Source organism: Nerophis lumbriciformis, linkage group LG09 (assembly GCF_033978685.3).
Source record: "Nerophis lumbriciformis linkage group LG09, RoL_Nlum_v2.1, whole genome shotgun sequence".
Lineage (NCBI taxonomy): Eukaryota > Metazoa > Chordata > Actinopteri > Syngnathiformes > Syngnathidae > Nerophis > Nerophis lumbriciformis.
This window is the reverse complement of record NC_084556.2, coordinates 28,073,239-28,097,390: the sequence shown is the minus strand read 5'-3', so window position 1 is coordinate 28,097,390 and position 24,152 is coordinate 28,073,239. Positions and strand designations below refer to the sequence as shown.

Genomic DNA, 24,152 nt, shown 5'->3' with positions numbered 1-24,152 from the left:
CACTGATTTGAAAGACTTCCTGCCCCAACTTAGCCTCAACTCTGCGAGGTAATCACAGCATCTATTATACTGTTCATTGTGCTAAAGATAAAGACCTAGCTGCACATTAACCAGTAGAATGGCACTTTTAAAGTATTTGTACTTATGCCCTAAAGCTACTGTTTAGTATACTTTGTAGCACTTAATTGTATCTTGCACTTGTGTTACTGTGGTCTTGTCCAGGGTGTACCCCGCCTTCCGCCCGAATGCAGCTGAGATAGGCTCCAGCACCCCCCGCGACCCCGAAAGGGGGACAAGCGGTAGAAATGGATAGATGACTTGTGTTATTGTGGTGCTTCTGCTTGATGCACAGCTTGCTTTTCTCTGTATTTTATTGTTCATACCTGAGAACACAAGAGTAAAATCTGGTAGCTTTTCCAAAAGTGTTTTGTTTACATCTTCTTTTCCTGAAGTTTTTAGGTTGCAAAACACTGAAGTTGTTAGTACTACAATTTGTTCATAATTAATACAGGATTCAGCTGTTGTGTTTGTGTTTACTTAAAAATTGTACACAATGACATTGTTCTAACTAGATCAGTGGTTCTTAACCTGGGTTCGATCGAACCCTAGGGGTTCGGTGAGTCGGGCTCAGGGGTTCGGCGGAGGTCAAACCACACCCGATTAATCATGTAAATAAAAACTTCTCCCTATCGGCATATTACGAATACAGCAACAGCTGAAGTCACACTGATTTGCAGGTGTGTAATTTGTTGTGAGTTTATGCACTGTGTTGGTTTTGTTCTTTGAACAAGGTGATGTTCATGCACGGTTCATTTTGTGCACCAGTAAAAAAACATGGTAACACTTTAGGATGGGGAACAAATTCACCATTAATGAATTGCTTATTAACATGCAAATTAGTAACATATTGGCTCTTAACTAGTCATTATTAAGTACGTATTAATGCCTTATTCGGCATGGCCTTATTATAACCCTAACCATCTAACCCTAACCCTAACCAAATAACTCTAAATTAAGTCTTTGTTACTTAGAATATGTTCCCCATACTAAAGTGTTACCAAAACATATAACTTTGTCTTGAATTTGGAAAAAAAACATTTTATTTTACACTAAAGATAGTACAGAAGTGTTCAGTGAATGCGCATATGAAACTGGTGGGGTTCGGTACCTCCAACAAGGTTAAGAACCACTGAACTAGATATATGATCTTTTTTTTTTTTCACCATGCAAAGATTCCGAATCACATCAAATCGTAATGTTTTAAAATGTATTGTTAGTGAATCGTATCATAACCCATACATGCACATTCATTTAAGGTAGAGATGCACACTCCTAATGTGTATGCATTATGATAATATTGATGCTGTTAGGACACTAAGAGATGAGCAATTGTCAAAATACAAATTGATGAAGGCCCACTGGATCTCTGCATCTATGCACAGCGTAAGTCATTTACACATATTGGCTTGTTTTATTGATTGACATCATCTGATCCTCTGATGGGACTTCAATAAACCCCTAAAGCAAAATTTAAACGCCAACATTAACTACATATTTAATTCAACTTTCAGCATTACATAACCTTACCAAGGCCCCCGATTGACACCTAAATATGAATTTTCATAATGCATCAGTAAAAGTGCATTAACCCAAACTGAATTTAAAGTATAACCATTTAAAAATATGGCTTTGGGCTCAATAAGTTCACGTTGCAATATGTATATGGTAATAGGGTCTCGGATGTCGACAGTGACGGACTTCACTAACTGTGAATCTTCATCCAGAGGCAGTAAAACATGTTTATGTTTTTTTTCTAGGAACATACAGTGTGACCCTATAATGGATTGGAATTTATGGGCTGCTGAAGTTGTAATGCTTAGGGATGTGATCTGTAAAGTCAGGCCAGTTAATTGAAGCGTTCGTTTGAGGGTGTCTGACACTTTCAACGCAGACATTTTGATTGCAGCTAGATCGCATGAGCCATCTATTGAATTTCTGCTTAAGTGAGATTTTGTTTGTGGTGCATAGAGCTGTCACTCTTAATTAAATGACAGCTTCATTGCACATTGCAGATATTTCTCCATTTATCTCGCTCCTCCCTTATTTCGCCGTTTCTTTCTCTTCCCTTCTCCCAGTCTGTTACTGTGCACAGTAACAGACTGGTCTGATTATATTACACGGGGTGTTTTTTGGTGACATACTGAGTTAAAACGATACGAAACACACAGATGGCGTGATGAAGAACGTGAGAGCCGAGATGCTGCAGTATTTTGACAAGAGAGAAGTCGATGGGGAGAAGTGCTGCAGCAGCGTGCGTGTAACGATGGGAATAGGTCACGATTTCACTTATGCCTTGACCCTGGCACACTTCCTGAGGGAAATAGTACTCCAGATCTCATCACTGCATCATCATCATGCTACTTTCTTGCTCTCTGTGCTTGTCAGACGAAGACAGACATATTGCGCAGTGCCCCAGGTCAGTCCCTGGGGGCGTGGGCAGAGTTTAGCCAAAGAGAAATACCCACAAGAACCCCCCAGTACTACGGGGGCTCTGTCATAAACTGCTCCCTCAGCCATGTCTATCTGCCTCATTAGAGATCCATTGGAAAGGAATGGTCAGTTCACTTGTAATAGTGAAAAATTGAGCGTTAAGATGAGTCATAGAGGACCTGCAGGGTTCTCCTCGCTGCGTGAGTCGCCAAGAAGGAGGGGGTGAGGTGCTGCGAAGGTTCTGTCTGTTTCTTAAATTAAAATAGGCTGTGGGGCTTTCACTCATTAAACATTCACTCCTCTCAACCCCACCATCTTCTCCTCTACCACCCAGGTTCTTGAATGCATATTTTATGTAGCAAACTCTTCAAATATCTATCTTTGACTTGAACTTAAGTTTAGCTAAAAAGGTATGCATTGATATGTTGGCTAAAATTAAAATGTGTGCATTTTAATTATCCCCAGGTTTAATTAATACACAAATCTACACTGTGTCATAACGTGTATACAAGTCTTTATGGATGAGTGCAAAATACACACTGGGCTAACTTTAACATTGAATGATTAAAAGTCATGGTAACACTTTAGTATGGGGAACATATTCTAAGTAACAAAGACTTAATTAAGAGTTATTTGGACACTAGGGGAACATATTGTAAGTAACAAAGACTTAATTTAGATTTATTGAGGTTAGAGGGTTAGGGTTAGAGGGTTAGGGTTAGGGTTAGAGGGTTAGGGTTAGGGTTAGGGTTAGAGCATACTTGCCAACCCTCCTGATTTTCCCGGGAGACTCACGAATTTCAGTGCCCCTCCCAAAAATCTCCCGTGGCAACCATTCTCCCGAATTTCTCCCGATTTCCACCCGGACAACAATATTGAGGGCGTGCCTTAAAGACACTGCCTTTAACGTCCTCTCTCACCTGAAACCTTCACCCCTTAACAGCCGCATGCTGTCCAGGCGTCCGCTTTTCCTCCATATAAACAGCGTGCCGGCCCAGTCACATAATAATGTGGCGTTGGACGAGTTCAACAATGGTCTTTACTCGAAGATGTCAAGAAATGCTAACACGTTGTATGATCTTTTGACTGGTTTAACGATAACACAACATACTTGGTCAATAGCCATACAGGTCACACTGAGGGTGGCCGTTTAAACAACTTTAACACTGTTACAAATATGCGCCACACTGTGAACCCACACCAAACAAGAATGACACACACATTTCGGGAAAACATCCGCACCGTAACACAACATAAACACAACAGAAAAAATACCCAGAATCCCTTGCAGCACTAACTCTTTCAGGACGCTACAATAACATCTACGGCTTTTGGAGCTCAGTGCACAACTGCACACACAACAAGAAGGAGACGAAGCAGAAGAACGCAGAAGAGACATGGCGACGACGAGTAAGAAGAAGAAATACGCTTGCAAGTTCCAAAATGATTGGAAAAAAGAATTTAATTTAATTCAGAAAAGCTCGAAAAGGAAGCTGCCTGCACCTCAACCCCGCCCTCCCAACCCCGCCCCCAACCCGAATTCGGAGGTCTCAAGGTTGGCAAGTATGGGTTAGAGGGTTAGGGTGAGGGTTAAGGCCATGCAGAATAAGGCATTAATAAGTACTTAATAATGACTAATTAAGAGCCAATATGTTACTAATTTGCATGTTAATAAGCAACTAGCTAATGGTGAATTTACTCCCCATACTAAAGTGTTACCAAACTCATAGGTTTTTATGCTGAATAAATGTTTTTAGTCAGACTTCCCTGGAGTCTTTCAGCGAGAAAACAAATGCTATTAGCAGCTGTATATTTTTTAGATGTCACCATCCCTGGAAAAGGGGCCAAAATGTGTCGTTTTAAACCAGGGGTGTCAAACCTACGAACAGGTTGAGCTGCTTTTTTTTTTTTTAACAAAGAGAAACTGCTGTTCTAAATGTGTCCACTGGATGTCACAATAGCAATTCTGTTTGGCAAGCAGACGGTTTATACCGGGGCCAAGCAAGAGGTACACATTAGAGGGTGAATGTGGCTCCTCCTCCTCGACCCACATGAAACTTAAAACCTGCCGTTTTATGTCTTCTGCTTCGAACACAGTGTCATTTGGCACCCTCGTTGCCCCAAAATGTCTCTGTCAAACACGAGAAAAGTGAACTTAACCATTTTGAATAGTGTTTACCTCCGTTTTTGTACGCTTTGTTGAGTTAGCTCTGGATTGATACATGACTAAGGAGGTATTTGATACCTAGAAGAGTTTACATGTTGTGTTTTTGTTCAATTCCAGAAAGACTGTGACTTAAAGTTTAATCTTGGCTTTGTAGATGCCCTGAGACGAAGTCTAAGCTCATTGTGTTTTTGAAACTGCACCAATTTCCTCAGAATTTTAAACAAAATTTAAGTGTTTTGTCCAGAGGATTATTTGTGATTTGTACGCTTTCATTATGTGCTTGTTCCATTTTTGGCCAAAGTAAAACAAAAAAAAACAACCTTGAGTTGTCTTTATTTTTAAGTTATCATGCCATGATTTTACCATTCCGGCCCCCTTGGTAATTTCCTCCAGGCGGCCCCTGAGCTAAAATGACTTTGACACCCCTGTTTTAAACTGATCGACGATCGGCTGATTAGCTGCTGAGCCCAGTTGATCTTTACCGCAGCTGTGTCGCAATGTTTACATGACTAAAGATTGTACTAACGTTTAAGATTCCTTCAAAATAGACACATTTCCATTTCCATTTTTCCATACGTCTTCCTATGAGGAAGTAGGGCCTGGGGAATTTGTGGTGGGCTCTCCCACTTCTGGGGCTGAGGTTGCCGAGGTAGTTAAAAAGCTCCTCGGTGGCAAGGTGGATGAGATCCGCCCGGAGTTCCTTAAGGCTCTGGATGTTGTGGGGCTGTCTTGGTTGACAAGACTCTGCAACATCGCGTGGACATCGGGGGCCGTACCTCTGGATTGGCAGACCGGGGTGGTGGTTCCTCTCTTTAAGAAGGGGAACCGGAGGGTGTGTTCCAACTATCGTGGGATCACACTCCTTAGCCTTCCCGGTAAGGTCTATTCAGGTGTACTGGAGAGGAGGCTACGCCGGATAGTCGAACCTCAGATTCAGGAGGAACAGTGTGGTTTTCGTCCTGGTCGTGGAACTGTGGACCAGCTCTATACTCTCGGCAGGGTCCTTGAGGGTGCATGGGAGTTTGCCCAACCAGTCTACATGTGCTTTGTGGACTTGGAGAAGGCATTCAACCGTGTACCCCAGGAAGTCCTGTGGGGAGTGCTCAGAGAGTATGGGGTATCGGACTGTCTTATTGTGGCAGTTCGCTCCCTGTATAATCAGTGTCAGAGCTTGGTCCGCATTGCCGGCAGTAAGTCGGACCTGTTTCCGGTGAGGGTTGGACTCCGCCAAGGCTGCCCTTTGTCACCGATTCTGTTCATAACCTTTATGGACAGAATTTCTAGGCGCAGTCAGAGCGTTGAGGGTATCTGGTTTGGTGGCTGCAGGATTAGGTCTCTGCTATTTGCAGATGATGTGGTCCTGATGGCTTCCTCTGGCCAAGATCTTCAGCTCTCACTGGATCGGTTCGCAGCAGAGTGTGAAGCGACTGGGATGGGAATCAGCACCTCCAAGTCCGAGTCCATGGTTCTCTCCCGGAAAAGGGTGGAGTGCCATCTCCGGGTTGGGGAGGAGATCTTGCCCCAAGTGGAGGAGTTCAAGTACCTCGGAGTCTTGTTCATGAGTGGGGGAAGAGTGGATCGTGAGATCGACAGGCGGATCGGTGCGGCGTCTTCAGTAATGTGGACGCTGTATCGATCCGTTGTGGTGAAGAAGGAGCTGAGCTGGAAAGCAAAGCTCTCGATTTACCGGTCGATCTACGTTCCCATCCTCACCTATGGTCATGAGCTTTGGGTCATCACCGAAAGGACAGGATCACGGGTACAAGCGGCCGAAATGAGTTTCCTCCGCCGGGTGGCGGGGCTCTCCCTTAGAGATAGGGTGAGAAGCTCTGTCATCCGGGGGGAGCTCAAAGTAAAGCCGCTGCTCCTCCACATCGAGAGGAGCCAGATGAGGTGGTTCGGGCATCTGGTCAGGATGCCACCCGAACGCCTCCCTAGGAAGGTGTTTCGGGCACTTCCGACCGGTAGGAGGCCACGGGGAAGACCCAGGACACGCTGGGAAGACTATGTCTCCCGGCTGGCCTGGGAACGCCTCGGGATCCCCCGGGAGGAGCTGGACGGAGTGGCTAGGGAGAGGGAAGTCTGGGCTTCCCTGCTTAAGCTGCTGCCCCCGCGACCCGACCTCGGATAAGCGGAAGAAGATGGATGGATGGATGGACATTTCCATATTCTTTGTTACACACATGCAGGAGTTGCATGAATTTCAGGAGAGTGCGTGTCTTGCTAGAACACTGGCTTGGTTTGAGCGCAAGCTGCAACAAACATGTCGTCTTGCCACAGTGAGAAGCCACTTCTAAGAATCGAATCCTCACCACTGTGGTGAAAAATAAGAGAATTAAATCATGTGTAAAATAAAAGTTTTTTTTTTTTTCCAAGTAGCATTATCAATGGAGGACTATAGGAAAGGAATGCTTAAGCATGATACACACACACACCAAGCAGCATGACACAGGAAGCTAACCGCTATAGCTTCAATGTAAAGTAGAGGTAATTGATGATTAACACCTAATATAGTATCCAGTTTTTCCCCTGATGTAATTGAATGTGGCGCGCCGCCACTGCATTTTTATTAACACCACCCTTTAAAAATAAGGGGTTTTTTTTTTTACTTGAAAACAAATTAAAGTAATATAATATATTGTAGCCCCCAGAAGAAATCACAAAGTCCGACGATATTTTTAAGTTTTATTAGCAATCTTATGATAACAAACGGCACAATTCCAACAGGTTTTAACTCCCGTGCAAACACTTTTTATCTTGTGAGTACGCGCTTCCCTGCCGGACACACAGCATTATTTCCTCATTCTCCGCCAATCACTTTTCAGGCACGGACGGTATGTTTGTGACAATGGGAAAAACTGACATAAAATCAGAACCACACAAACATAAAACATTAACACAAGCTGTTTGTTACAGTATGAATTGATTATATATATATATATATATATATATATATATATATATATATATATATATATATATATATATAGTCTATTATTTGCACACTATTGGCAAGTGATGTATCAAAAACTTTGATCACCGAAAACCGCGCTACCAAAACCGGATGTAAACAAAACGCACGCCATGCTGACTGTCTGGAGCGTTGTCAGCATGTCTGCAATGTGGACAGAATTTTTATATATATTGCAGATATACCCGCGGACAGCCATCTACAAAATGTGCAAATATTAAGAGGACAGTGGTGGCTTTTAAGAAGAGCAAGTCCAACTTCAAGCAAGTGTGACGTCATGCTCGCTGCAGCTAGCCTCTTTCGTCAGGGTACATGTGACAGAAGTTAAGAGTGTCTAAACACTAGTACATTTTAAAATAACACCATAGGAAGGTGCTAGATGTGTTGCTAGTTGTTTAAAAAAAAAAAAAAAAAAGTCTTGAAACACTCGAAAAAAAGTAAAGTACATTGTACAAAAGGCAGCAACAATTGGAAATATGCATAAACAATGAAAATATATATATGTTAATACTAATTCATAATAACAGATTTGTTTTAAATGTATGTATACATTGTTGAGCCTTTTTAAAGAAAATCATATCATCATAGCAAATTATGCAAAATACTTGATGACGTCACGGTGAACATGCCCATAACCACGCCCCCACCGCTACAGGTATCTTGGCAGTTTAGGGGAAACCCTGGTATTCAGTATATAAATGGTACTAAAGTGATTAGATGGATTTTGTTTTTCTTGTTCATACCATTACAAAATAAAAATTGTTGTAATTCTTTGTTATTGTTTACAAACTAGAATGATTTCAATGAGAGCTGTTGTTTAGTTATTGTGCACTAGCCACATTATGTTATTTAGAAATGATGTGTAGTATTCAATACCATAAAATTTATTAGATCATCGGGTTCACAACAATACTAAATGTAATAAGATAAGATTCATAAAAATGTGTAATTGTGTTTACTTTAGAAAACTATTTCATTTCTCGAACCTCATATTAGGATCGGATCTGAGGCCAAAAATGTTGATCCGGCATCCCTAATATCATATTGATGGATTTTAAAGGGCTTTGTAAATAAAGTTGTTATGATATCATATGACAATGAAATTTTTCTAATTTAGACAAAAAGAGTGTGATTTTCTCTGAGAGTGCTAAAGTACACCTTTAGCACTGCCTTGCAGTATCAACAGAGTGATACTGCAAGGCAGAAACAAGCAAGATGTTCATGTCATCTTGATAACAGGCTCCCAATAATGCTGACATGTTTACTACTATTATTTTGTTAGCATGGGTTTACAAAAAGTCCAATAAGTTTTAAAAAAAAAAGAGGAGGGTAGCTAACAGGAACCATTCAAATACTGCAGGGCGGATCTGACTTAAAGGCGTACTGAAATGCGATTTTCTTATTTAAACGGGGATAGCAGGTCCATTCTATGTGTCATACTTGATCATTTCGCGATATTGCCATATTTTTGTGAAAGAATTTAGTAGAGAACATCGACGATAAAGTTCGCAACTTTTGGTCACTGATAAAAAAGCATTGCCTGTACCGGAAGTAGCAGACGAGTAGCGTGACGTCACAGGTTGTGGAGCTCTTCACATCTGCACATTGTTTACAATCATGGCCACCAGCAGCGAGAGCGATTTAGACCGAGAAAGCGACGATTTCCCCATTAATTTGAGCGAGGATGAAAGATTCGTGGATGAGGAAAGTGAGAGTGAAGGACTAGAGGGCAGTGGGAGCGATTCAGATAGGGAAGATGCTGTGAGAGGCGGGTGGGACCTGATATTCAGCTGGGAATGACTAAAACAGTAAATAAACACAAGACATATATATACTCTATTAGCCACAACACAACCAGGCTTATATTTAATATGCCACAAATTAATCCCGCATAACAAACACCTCCCCCCTCCCGTCCATATAACCCGCCGATACAACTCAAACACCTGCACAACACACTCAATCCCATAGCCCAAAGTATCGTTCACCTCCGCAAAGTTCATACAGCACATATATTTCCCCAAAGTCCCCAAAGTTGCGTACGTGACATGCACATAGCGGCACGCACGTACGGGCAAGCGATCAAATGTTTGGAAGCCGCAGCTGCATGCATACTCACGGTACCGCGTCTGCGCATCCAACTCAAAGTCCTCCTGGTAAGAGTGTCTGTTGTCCCAGTTCTCCACAGGCCAATGGTAAAGCTTGACTGTCATCTTCCGGGAATGTAAACAATGAAACATCGGCTGTGTTATCCGGCACAACAGTCAAGGGGTGCATTCTACGGTGGGGGTGCGTTTTCCAGCACAACACCTGCCGCAATACACCGCTTCCCACCTACAGCTTTCTTCTTTGCTGTCTCCATTGTTCATTGAACAAATTGCAAAAGATTCACCAACACAGATGTCCAGAATACTGTGGAATTTTGCAATGAAAACAGACGACTTAATAGCTGGCCACCATGCTGTCCCAAAATGTCCTCTACAATCCGTGACGTCACGCGCAGGCGTCATCATACCGAGACGTTTTCAGCAGGATATTTCGTGCAAAATTTAAAATTGCACTTTAGTAAGCTAACCCGGCCGTATTGGCATGTGTTGCAATGTTAAGATTTCATCATTGATATATAAACTATCAGACGGCGTGGTCGGTAGTAGTGGGTTTCAGTAGGCCTTTAACTTGCAGACTTAATAGGACAGTGATTGCAGAAACACAACAAAAAATAAATACTCAGATTTAACCATTTTACCTTTCAAGGCTGAAGTTTGAATTGATAAGTGATGTTTTGTTCAAATGTGTTGTTTTGCAGATCCACAGCTGAAAGGCATTGTTACGCGCTTGTACAGCCAACATGGATACTACCTTCAAATGCAGCCTGATGGCACCATGGATAGTACAAGAGATGAGAGCAGCTCTTTTTGTAAGTGGGTGGCGCTTGTTCTTCTTCTGTTGTTACATCTCAATTAGGGTTGTCCGATAATGGCTTTTTGCTGATATCCGATATTCCGATGTTGTCCAACTCTTTAATTACCGATACAGATATCAACCGATATATATAGTCGTGGAATTAACACATTATTATGCCTAATTTGGACAACCAGGTATGGTGAAGATTATGTACTTTGAAAAAAAAAAAATACAATAAAATAAGATAAATAAATTAAAAACATTTTCTTGAATAAAAAAGAAAGTAAAACAATATAAAAACAGTTACATTGAAACTAGTAATTAATGAAAATGAGTCAAATTAACTGTTAAAGGTTAGTACTATTAGTGGACCAGCAGCACGCACAATCATGTGTGCTTACGGACTGTATCCCTTGCAGACTGTATTGATATACAGTATATTGATATATAATGTAGGAACCAGAATATTAATGACAGAAAGAAACAACCGTTTTGTGTGAATGAGTGTGAATAAGTGTAAATGGGGGAGGAAGATTTTTTGGGTTGGTGCACTAATTGTAAGTGTATCTTGTGTTTTTTATGTTGATTTAATTAAAAAAAACAAAAAACAAAAACAAAACAAAAACGATACTGATAATAAAAAAAACAATACCGATAATTTCCGAGATTACATTTTATTATCGGACATCTCTAATCTCAATCATTCTAAAACACACGGTAGAAACCTAACATCCTCAGTGGAATGCATATGCCCAATGGTGATATTGCCAATTCCTGTTTCTGACGTTATACGAACATCATCTGACCGCTAGAAATGGAATGTCATCTTTTGAGTCACAAACGATGCACTATCCCTGTAAGTTTAATTGAATTTGGAGATGTGACCCTCTGCACAAAAGGCACATATGCACACTGCAGTTTTAATACTCTCCATTCAAACTTTAATTTCTTCAATTTTCTACATACAGTCATTTTTTACTATCTTAGCTTTGGACCAGAGAGCTGCTCAGGTGCTGTGTCTAACTATCCACTTTTAGCTCTGCTCCAAGCCCCATTTGCTGAGGTAGAGCATCCCGCTATTATCCAGTTTTAGAGGGAGCGTTAAGCTTAGTGAAGGTGACACCGTGTAGAGTTTGCTGCAACATAAACTCCGAGAGGTCACAGCTTTTGGGCAAAAAGGGAGATGTGGCATGCAGCAGAGATACCGCAGCCACTAGGACTGTGACATTGTAGAATGAAAATGAAACCAGATCTTTGCTCTTGTGTTATAGTTTGAATGCACACCCGTCTGACATTCAATTTCTCTCTCTCTTTCTGTGTACATTCCCCAAACTCCTTTTATCCAATTTAGCACAGTTCAACTTAATTCCAGTAGGACTGCGGATTGTGGCAATCCAGGGTGCAAAGACGGGGCTGTATCTTGCCATGAATAGTGAAGGATACCTCTATACCTCTGTAAGTATTCCGTGCAGCTCAGTCTGCAAAAAGCCCAAAATATCACTGCAGGAGTTTGTGATTTGGGGAGGTAAGCTTCAAGTGTTGTGATGCATGATCCTGATCGTTCTTGAAAGGCTTTTTAGCGGTTACTGATAAGGGATTCTCCCTGTAATAATATTAAGAGGGACTACAAGGAAGGCTTTTATCGGCTACTGTCATTTTGGATTTAAAGGTTTTGATGTCTGTCAGTTACATGTTTAGTATTGCTCTGGTGTCTAATTCTATTAGACTTTTGAGTTTGGCAAGACACCATAAATAATCGATTGTTTTATCCACTTAAAAATATATCAAAATGAACATCTGCCTTGTGTCTATAAAATATATATTTAAAAGTAACAACATTTAAGGGCTTTCATTGGACTAAATGTTTTGCCCTGACTTAGTGGGACTTCCGGACTGGTCATGTGGATTATAGTCTTGCTCTGCCTGGGTGGAAAAGGAAATGTATTGTGGAAATGAAATATCTTCATGGTCAAACACCTCTTGGGTAAAAAAACAGAGAGGTGCTGTGGAGACCGATAGGGTGAAAAACTGTTAGTAGACTAGCCTGTATTTGGCCAAGGAGCGGAGTAAAACAATTAGAATGCAAAAAATGTGGGCATGCTTTAGGTTGGGAAAGCGTACGTATCCTAGGCCCCGTTCACACTACACACCGAATCTTATTTGTTTGCCCTCAAGTGGCGCATATCGGAATTTTTTTTTGTCAGTGTGTTCCAAAAAGCTTTAAAATTGAGTAAAGTATTTTTTTGGCCGCCAAGTTTTCGGTGCATCACTAGTCAATAGTGTGCAAATAATAAGCTTATTAAGCTATATGTAGTAGAAGTAGATGAAAATATATATGTTATGTAAGTGAGTTGAAAAATATGAGCATCCTCCCAAATACATTACACTATGTATACATCCATTCATAAACTCTATTACTTTAATTTCTTTTAATTTAATTTCCACTTCCTTGTTCATTGACGGAATCCGGTCAAGTTAATTCATACTTGCCAACCTTGAGACCTCCGATTTCGGGAGGTGGGGGGTGGGGGCGGGGGCGTAGTCGGGGGTGGGGCGTGGGGCGTGGTTGGGGGCGTGGTTAAGATATATATATATATACATATATATATATATATATATATATATATATATATATATATATATATGTATATATATATATATAAATAAAATAAATACTTGAATTTCAGTGTTCATTTATTTACACATATACACACACATAACACTCATCTACTCATTGTTGAGTTAAGGGTTGAATTGTCCATCCTTGTTCTATTCTCTGTCACTATTTCAGAACACACACATTATACAAATATACATTATAAAATCAATAAGAAAACGGGAGCTCTAATTTGGGAGTCTGAATTAGGATCAGAAGTTCCTATATAAACATTGCGCACTCACATCGCCTTTTTGTATTGATTACTTCAGCTGTGCACTGGATTAATTCACAAATACAAACTACAACTCACAAACACTTTAGAGTTAGGCTCCACCATCAGAATGTGTACTTAAACTTATAAAGATCACATGGATATTATTCAGTGAGTTGATTCACCAAAACTAACCTGTTATACAGGAGGAAAAAGCACACAGGACGTTTCAATTGTTCACAGACTGGTCGCGCTCATCAGAATGACAAGACACTTCCGGTCTGCAGGTAATAGCATTCAATTGGGAAGAAACGCCCTACTGCCCCCTACTGACCAATGTGAATACTGATAAATGTGTAATGACAGCTCCAAAAATGAATTCAAACCACAAAATAAAATAAATAAATCAACACAAAAATGTGACACATTATGGGTGGGTCACATATGCATGTACAGTAGATGGCAGTATTGTCCTGTTTAAAAGTGTCACAACATTGCTGTTTACGGCAGACGAACTGCTTTACGGTAGACGCTGTTGTTGTGTGTTGTCAACACGTCACTCAGGTCCGCATGGAGCTGGAGGGGGCGTGGCCTCCAGCTCCGCCTGAATTTCGGGAGTTTTTCGGGAGAAAATTTGTCCCGGGAGGTTTTCGGGAGAGGCGCTGAATTTCGGGAGTCTCCCGGAAAATCCGGGAGGGTTGGCAAGTATGAGTTAATTTGTTTTCACTTTATGGAACTGTGCATAAAAGTGACGTCGAAGCCACATTGGGGTGTGTACGCTTTTATACTGGAGTCTGATAAAGATCCCATTTTTAATTGTCAACTAGAAAATATTGGATTTTTAAAAAATACCGATTTGGTCCACTTTGGCCTGCAGAGTAAACGTAGTACTAGACACCGTTTTGTCGCCGATGTTGTTGTGGGACATTGAACGTGTTCCCCATTTACTGACTTAACTTGATACAACTTCATACACTTGAAACATATTAAATGTCTCTTCAAACTACAAACTGAAATACCTTTTTTTATTAAAATCACTAATTTGCAACACCAGTGTGAGTGGCACTGGGGGCAAGGGTGAAGTGTCCTGCCCAAGGACACAACGGCAGTGATTTGGAAGGCAAGAGGCAGGGAGCGAACCTGCAACCCTCAGGTTTCTGGCACGGCTGCTCTACCCACCACATCATGCTGCCCCGAACGTGCATACCACGGTGAACCCTGTAAGATCAAGCCAACACCCAGTGTTACTCACGTAATACCTTTGTTTTTCCAATCATGGAAATGTAGAGTGTGAGTCTGAAGGAAAATGCTCGGAAGCAGAAGTGGATTACAGTGGTACCTCACACTTAATTGGTTCGATGACAAAGCTCCATCAAACACACCATCAGCAGTGTTTCTATTATTTAATGGGTAAATGTCCAACATTTAGATACATTTTTCAATGTACTCAGCAGGTGTTTTAAATCCTCCTGCTTCTAGCAGACTAACAGAGATATGCTCAAATTTCTTCACCAAGTTTGCTCACGTTTTTGATGAGTTATTTATTTACTTCATCCACTTTTTCGTCTCAACACTCTCCTTCACACTTACTTTCTTCCTTGCCATGGCTGGAAAACAGAGTTATGTCAATCTTCAGCTATAAGCCATTGTTAGCAAGTAAGACCGGCTGTTATGGCTACGGCAACTAACGATGTGGAGGCTCATAACTCCAATGTTGGTTCGCCACTTAAAGCATAACAATTGGCCGGGAGACAGACCAATTTCTGCTCGTAAGTCGAGCTATACATGTATTGAATTGAAGAAATAAATCATCAAAAAAACACTGAGACCAAGGTGGGTATGTAGCGGACTCGGCGAAGCAGTACGAGAAAAGCAATACTATTATTTTGACCATACTGACACAGGAGTCTATAAATGCAATAAAGCCAAGTGAAGAAAGCCTGTCAAAAAAGACTAAAATCTGAAAAAAATATACTCTTCAAGTTAAATGCTATATAATGCTATACATACTAGTTTTTAGGGGGCCCAGAATGAATTAATGTAATTTCAATTATTTCTAATAGGGATAATTTATTTGAGATATAAGTATTTTGAGTTACGTGCTTCTTTTTGTGTCGTCTTCTCAAGAGTTCAAGAGTTCAATATTGTTTATTGTCATATGCACAGTTAAACAGACAGTTTGCCGTACAATGAAAATCTTAAAACTGTCTGTTTAACTGTGCATATGACAATAAACAATCTTGAACTCTTGAACTCTTGAGAAGACGACACAAAAAGAAGCTCATAACTCAAAATACTTATATCCATTGTACAGCCCTTACCTTTAGGCTGGTACCGAGGGCGACTGTGTTGATCAGTTTGACGCGTGTAAATGATAGAATGTCCAGTACTGTAGAACTGTGTTTGGATATGACAATCCGTTTATTACAAGCTATCTAAATTAAATCAAATGTAAGTTGTATAGCAAAGTATGCTAACCTTGAATGGCACATTATACCAGCATTGTCACCACAAGTCACGACAAGACACCACACGACACCACACGGTCGAAAACTGTTTGTCCTCCTATCGCCCTGCCCATGCTCACACCTGAACCTAATTTAAGGAGGCTGCCATGGTAACCCCACCATAGCAACAGTCCCCTCTCTGTCGACACTTCCTGGTTCTTAACAGGAAGTGGGCGGAGCAATCTGCCAAAAAAGGAAATACAACATGCTGAACCAAACAATCAATTAGAGAAAATAAAATAAAAACAATATAAACAAATAAGGAATTTTGGCTCCAACATCCATACTTACCAACCTTGAGACCTCCGATTTCGGGAGGTGGGGGGAGGGGGAGGGGGGGTGGGCGTGGTCGGGATGGGATGGGGGCGTGGTTGGGGGCGTGGTTGGGGCGTGGCTAAAAGGGGAGGAGTATATTCACAGCTAGAATTCACCAAGTCAAATATTTCATATATATATAGATAATATATATATATATATATATATATATATATATATATATATATATGTATTTTATTATATATATATATATATACGTATATATATATATTTATTTTATTATATATATATATATATATATATATGTATATATATATATATATATATATATATATATATATATATATATATATATATATATATATATATATATAAAATAAATACTTGAATTTCAGTGTTCATTTATTTACACATATACACACACATAACACTCATCTACTCATTGTTGAGTTAAGGGTTGAATTGTTCATCCTTGTTCTATTCTCTGTCATTATTTTTTGAACCATGCTGAACACCCTCTCTGATGATGCATTGATGTGAGGCACGCACAAAAGTGCTTTCATCAAATGCACTAGATGGCAGTATTGTCCTGTTTAAGAGTGTCACAACATTGCTGTTTACGGCAGACGAACTGCTTTACGGTATACAAAAACGTGACTGCTGTTGTTGTGTGTTGTTGCCTCGCTGGGAGGACGTTAATGAAACTGCCTAACAATAAACCTACATAAGAAACCAAGAACTCGCCCTCCATCATTCTACAGTTATAACGTGATTGGGCAGGTACGCTGTTTATATTGTGGGTTAGCGGACTCAGGTCCTCATGGACCTGAGTCCGCCTGAATTTCGGGAGATTTTCGGGAGAAAATTTGTCCCGGGAGGTTTTCGGGAGAGGCGCTGAATTACGGGAGTCTCCCGGAAAATCCGGGAGGGTTGGCAAGTATGCTTATATCTCAAATAAATTATCCCTGTTAGAAATAATTAAAATTACATTAATTCATTCTGGGCCCCCTAAAATTAGTATGTATAGCATTATATAGCATTTAACTTGAAGAATATATTTTTCTGGTTGTTGGGTTGCAGTCAGCTACAATGAGGGCCTTAAATTGGGTCGAGACGTTTAAGGACAGTCCATTATTAGATCCTCTAACGTCGTGCAGCGAAATAGCGCAGACTTTTACGAGATCTCCTGAATCCGCGCGTACTCACATGATAAGGGAAGTGGTAATAAAGCGAACCACAAAAAAGTTTATTCTGTCCTTCCAGAGAAGCAGAACCAAATAAACTCGGTCCCATCTTGATAAACCACTTTATTTTTTGCAGCCAGCAACAATACAACAGAAACATAATCCCCGGCGAGCTGTCACAACAACCACTCCCCTGCTTTCCCAGTCCCCGTATCAGCTGATATTTGACACTGGCTCCCGTATTCCCATTTAGTTACCTGGGATATGCATGTACAACATTCTTTAATTTTGGACCTCCAAAATCTGAAAATCCTCATCCATGTGTGTCAACAAGATGAAATTAAGTCTAAAAACCGTTAACAAGTTGACATCATGTTCGATGCCGGCCATTAGGACCTTTCAAAGTGTAAAATACGATCTGCCTTAAAGTTGGAGTATTTTATTTTGATAAGATACCTTATTTTGTGTTTGTACATGACTTCCTGTCCAATACTACCAGATCTTAGCTAAATTGAATACATTTTTTGCAGCGTCCGAAAAAAAGAGAAACTATGCGTACGTTTAGGGCTGCAATGCGGAGCGGCAACAGCATGTCCGCTGGTGCACATCTGCCGGTCCGCGGCCCGATTGTTCCGCATTCAGTGGAAATCCGAGGTCAGTGTATTTTAAGAAAATTAGCAACAATGATGCAGTGTATCAAGAGGTCAGGACATTGTAAAAGTCTGACGAAAAAAACAACAACTGATAAAGCGCAAATTTTGACTTTTTAAGGCTATGGTCTGTAAATTTCAATCAGCTGGTGATCTGCATGTTTACCAGCTTACTGAGTCTCTTTGCATTCATTTTCTTTTTTTCTTGATCCTTTTCTTTTAATTTTGATGTTCTTACAGTTAAAATCCACCAGCTCAAAATTTAAATGCTTGTATTTTTTTCCCAGTCTTAATATTGTGTTCAGGAGAGTAATCAAAAATAAGTAGAGCCAAAAATAAATGCATCGTGTTATGTTATACACAAGCAGTGGTAGGCAAGCTACTTGGAAAATGTAGTAAGCTAAGCTAAAATGTATTCTTGATTAAAGTAGCTAAGCTACAGGTGAAGCTATCCCCGGAAAATTGTAGCAAGCGACACTACAAGCTACACAGCAAAGTAGCTTGCTACATCAAAGCTACATTTAACAGCATTTATATCTATGGGCCCACATGTCTAATATCAATGTAACTGAGAGTGTACAAATGGACCCAATAAGGGTCCGTTACTATTAACTATCTGTCATTTAGCTGGGGACACCCTCAACTACCTCTAGGGGTACCCACACCCCACTGTATGTATTTTTTAGTTTGCCTTTTCTTTGGCCCACCCCTATAATGTTATTCATTTTCTCTGCCTACAGTAAAAAAAAAACAGAATCTATCTATAGCTTGGCAAAAAAACAAAACAACTACTTGTGTGTTGTGTTGTTTTGGAACAGCTGGTAATGGCATACTTGCCAACCTTGAGACCTCCGAATTCGGGAGATTGGGGGTGTGGGGGGTGGGCGGGGTGGGGTTAAAGGGGAGGAGTATATTTATAGCTAGAATTCACTGAAATTAAAGTATTTCTTATATTTATATAAATATATATATTAGGGATGTCCGATAATGGCTTTTTGCCGATATCCGATATTCCGATATTGTCCAACTCTTGAATTACCGATACCGATATCAACCGATACCGATATCAACCAATATATACAGTCGTGGAATAACACATTATTATGCCTAATTTGGACAACCAGGTATGGTGAAGATAAGGTACTTTTTTAAAATAATAATAAAATAAGATAAATAAATTAAAAACATTTTCTTGAATAAAAAAAAAAGTAAAACAATATAAAAACAGTTACATAGAAAGTTGTAATTAATGAAAATTAGTCAAATTAACTGTTAAAGGTTAGTACTATTAGTGGACCAGCAGCACGCACAATCATGTGTGCTTACGGACTGTATCCCTTGCAGACTGTATTGATATATATTGATATATAATGTAGGAACCAGAATATTAATAACAGAAAGAAACAACCATTTTGTGTGAATGAGTGTGAATTAGTGTAAATGGGGGAGGGAGGTTTTTTGGGTTGGTGAACTAATTGTAAGTGTATCTTGTGTTTTTTATGTTGATTTAATTAAAAAAAATTAAAATTTAAAAAACAAACAAAAAAAACGATACTGATAATAAAAAAAACGATACTGATAATTTCCGATATTAAATTTTAGCGCATTTATCGTCCGATAATATCGACAGGCCGATATTATCGGACATCTCTAATATATATATATATGTATATACATATATATATACAGTACAATAATCAATAATGAAAACACAGTTGTTCTACTACTTGCTGCTTACTTAAAAAAAAATGACACTTACCTTTCACTATTTTAGTAGCTTTTGTTCTGCTATTTGAGTACTGGCGAGCGATCTCTGAATCCGGGAACATATCCTTCACGGATTTGTTGAAAACATCCGCAAATGAGAACGAAATGTTGCTTGCAAGGTGGCCCATAATACTGCGTTGCCGCCGCCTTGTGCTTCTCTGACCGTTCATGAGTGACTATATCCATTCGGTCACCGTGTTATGGGTTATACATAAACCTATGGATAACGGAGACATATATAATAGTCTCCTTTTCAGGTGAGAGAGGACGCCAAAGGCAGTGCCTTTAAGGCACGCCCCCAATATTGTTTGTCCGGGTGGAAATTTTGGATAGTACAACTTGCCGTAGTTTTGAAGCAATGCATGATGGGCATCCGCATGTTGTGTGTCAGTGTATTAACATCCCGGCTGGAATAAACACACGCTGAGAAATAGCTCCGTGCCTGCCTACTTTATGGGTTATAGATAAACCTATGGATAACGGAAACATATATAATAGTCTCCTTTTCAGGTGAGAGACGACGCTAAAGGCAGTGCCTTTAAGGCACACCCCCAATATAGTAGTCCGGCTGGAAATCGGGAGATTTTCGGGAAAATGGTTGTCCCGGGAGATTTTCGGGAGAGGCACTGAAATTCGGGAGTCTACCGGAAAATTTGTGAGGGTTGGCAAATATGGGTAATGGTTATGTGCAGTAAAACGTTTCATGAACTCAAGTCACCTTAATGTGTGTTCAAAATGTATGTTGGACATTGTAGATGAAGAGAGCAGTTATGATTTCGTTTTTTAGAGTAAACAGCTAAACACTAAGGTTTTGGGCATTGTTTTCTCTAAATGCATTAGTTTAAATGTGGCCAAAGGCACGTATTTTTATGGGTGTCCTGCACGTCATCTTCATTACTAAAGGACAAATTTAATCTGCGGGAGATTCCGTTATGTTTTTGTTTGTTTTTTTTCCAGTCATCAGCTTGAAGCGTACTTCTGTGTCCGACTCCCTCGTCGCCATGTGACATGAGTGCGTGTCCGTTATGATTTTGCTTATTAGTTTGAGACCCACCTTATCTTGCCTCTGATTAGCAAGTCCGTAAGGTTTCGCCCTAAGCCAATTGTGACTTACCATACCAACACCAACCAATCATCATGGATTTTCTCCAAACATATGTATGGATGTTCTCATTCATCCAGGTCATTGCATTTTCTATGTATTTTTTGGGCCTGGATTCGCAGTCCAATTTCTGTCTTTGTAGCTTGTAGCTTTGATGTAATCTACCTCGATTCATGGGTCTAAAAGTAGCTAAGCTACAGGAAAAGCTACCCGTTAAAAAAGTACCACCAAGCTACTGGAAAATGTAGTTAAGCTACATGTGGCTTGTTACTGTCCATCACTGCACACAAGACATCATCATAATACATCTGTGATGCACACTTCTTTTTGGGAGGTTTTGAGTGTGTTGGTTTTACTGAAGGATATGAGAACAATTATGTGCAAAATGATCTATAATACGGTAAATGCACCAACTCTTATCATCCTCTGAGCCCCTGCTTGGTATGCTTTACGTCTGTGAACAGAGTGGGGATTTCCTCTGCTGCAGTAAAAAGCTGTAATGCAGCCCACACAAATAAATGTATGCACGCACTCACGCACATTCATTCATGCATGCACATGGTATTATGTAGGTGCTGTACAACTGAACACCTGTCTTTTAGTGTAATGTCTTGCATATTTGATTTTATGACCGCATATTATTCTCTCAAGTGTGTCTAACACACTGATTTAATGGTGCAAGAAGGGATTGAAGGTAGAACGGCACAGTTCTTTGCAGATTTCTGTTTAAATCTTAGGTACATATTTGGTTTTACATTTAAAGGAACCCCAGGAGAATGAGAGTAATGAGGAAACATTTCTGAACGTTGCCTCAAAAGGTGATAAAAATGTTTATCGTTGTATATTAAATACTACTTCTTCCACTCGTTGGGTCGTGAATTATACAACTGTTCCGTTGACCTAAATCTCACCATATATGACAACTGGGAGGGGTATTTTTCACAATTTAACCAATACCGGTGTCAAATTGCTGCTTTTGAAACTGTACATTTGCTTAAACGGTGTCTGAATGGCACTTAAAAAATGGAAAACATACAAATTAATGCCGTACAATTTTAAAGAATTTGGAGACATGCAAGTGGACTAGAATAGCAGTATGAGTACTTAAAGTATATAAATACATTACAAAATAAAACAATATGAAATAAAATCTGCGACTAATTGTCGTAATTATTGCAGCAATACAGAACACAAAGGACGCGCAAAAAACGACCTGCTTTTGTTGTCAGGTTGATATTGAGAATACAGCGGTTTAGTGAATGCACCTCGCTCGCCGTGATCGTGTTTGGTGCAGGAATTTTTGTCCAGTTGTGAAGAGTGCTGCGACTAAATGAGTGTGCAGTGTTGAACCTCAGGACTGTTGTTGCAATGTTAAAAGGGTCTATTTCAACATTTAAAACACTTCCATGTGGTTTACATAACATGTAATGGTGCATACATTATGTTTAACAGGCTGCTTTTTGACTGTCTCTTCAGGATGTGCCTTTTTGTGGGCATTTTTTATTATTATTATTTATTTATTTATTTTTTCTTATTTAGTCATCCTACAGGCCAAGCCCCCTTTGACTGTGTTTCTACCCCGTTAGCCATGTTGTAGTTTTTAACGCTTCTACAAACCCTGTTTCCATATGAGTTGGGAAATTGTGTTAGATGTAAATATAAACGGAATACAATGAATTGCAAATCATTTTCAACCCATATTCAGTTGAATATGCTACAAAGACAACATATTTGATGTTCAAACTGATAAACATTTACGGTCCGTAATATGATCAAAGGGTTCAGAGAATCTGGAGAAATCACTGCACGTAAGCAGCTAAGCCCGTGACGTTCGATCCCTCAAGCTGTACTGCATCAACAAGCGACATCAGTGTGTAAAGGATATCACCACATGGGCTCAGAAACACTTCAGAAACCAACTGTCAGTAACTACAGTTGGTCGCTACATCTGTAAGTGCAAGTTAAAACTCTCCAATGCAAGGCAAAAACCGTTTATCAACAACACCCAGAAACGCCGTCGGCTTCGCTGGGCCTGAACTCATCTAAAATGGACTGATACAAAGTGGAAAAGTGTTCTGTGGTCTGACGAGTCCACATTTCAAATTGTTTTTGGACCAAAGAGGAAAAGAACCATCCGGATTGTTATTGGTGCAAAGTTGAAAAGCCAGCATGTGTGATGGTATGGGGGTGTATTAGTGCCCAAGACATGGGTAACTTACACATCTGTGAAGGCGCCATTAATGCTGAAAGGTACATACAGGTTTTGGAGCAACATATGTCGCCATCCAAGCAACGTTACCATGGACGCCCCTGCTTATTTCAGCAAGACAATGCCAAGTCACTTGTTACATCAACGTGGCTTCATAGTAAAAGAGTGCGGGTACTAGACTGGCCTGCCTGTAGTCCAGACCTGTCTCCCATTGAAAATGTGTGGCGCATAATGAAGCCTAAAATACCACAACGGACACCCCCGGACTGTTGAACAACTTAAGCTGTACATCAAGCAAGAATGGGAAAGAATTCCACCTGAGAAGCTTAAAAAATGTGTCTCCTCAGTTCCCAAACGTTTACTGAGTGTTGTTAAAAGGAAAGGCCATGTAACACAGTGGTGAACATGCCCTTTCCCAACTACTTTGGCACGTGTTGCAGCCATTAAATTCTAAGTTAATTATTATTTGCAAAAAAAAAAAAAAGTTTATGAGTTTGAACATCAAATATCTTGTCTTTGTAGGGCATTCAATTGAATATGGGTTGAAAAGGATTTGCAAATCATTGTATTCCGTGACTGCGTGGGTTCTCTCCGGGTACTCCGGCTTCCTCCCACCTCCAAAGACATGCACCTGGGGATAGGTTGATTGGAACCGGGTACTCCGGCTTCCTCCCACCTCCAAAGACATGCACCTGGGGATAGGTTGATTGGAAACACTAAATTGGCCCTAGTGTGTGGATGTGAGTGTGAATGTTGTCTGTCTATCTGTGTTGGCCCTGCGATGAGGTGGCGACTTGTCCAGGGTGTACCCTGCCTTCCGCCCGATTGTAGCTGAGATAGGCTCCAGCGCCCCCCACGACCCCAAAAGGGAATAAGCGGTAGAAAATGGATGGATGGATGTATTCCGTTCACATTTACATCTAACACAATTTCCCAACTCATATGGAAACGGGGTTTGTAAATCAAGTCTACTGACAGATTTAAGTTAGGACTATATGCTATTTTTTTATTAGAAATGGCAAAGGCAGAGGATTTTGGCATGCATGTGCATGTAC

At 40.2% G+C, this 24,152-nt stretch overlaps 1 protein-coding gene across 3 annotated transcripts in view; it reads left to right on the top strand.

Annotated features, from left to right (window-relative positions):
* The window catches only part of fgf11b (fibroblast growth factor 11b), a 116,826-nt gene that overhangs the window by 67,943 nt on the left and 24,731 nt on the right, over window positions 1-24,152 (top strand). For all 3 annotated transcript variants that reach the window (XM_061962058.1, XM_061962057.1, XM_072913822.1), the window contains 2 exons: window positions 10,435-10,545; window positions 11,884-11,987. In XM_061962058.1, coding sequence (XP_061818042.1) covers window positions 10,435-10,545; window positions 11,884-11,987 — 215 coding nt within the window. The remainder of the gene's footprint in view (window positions 1-10,434; window positions 10,546-11,883; window positions 11,988-24,152) is intronic.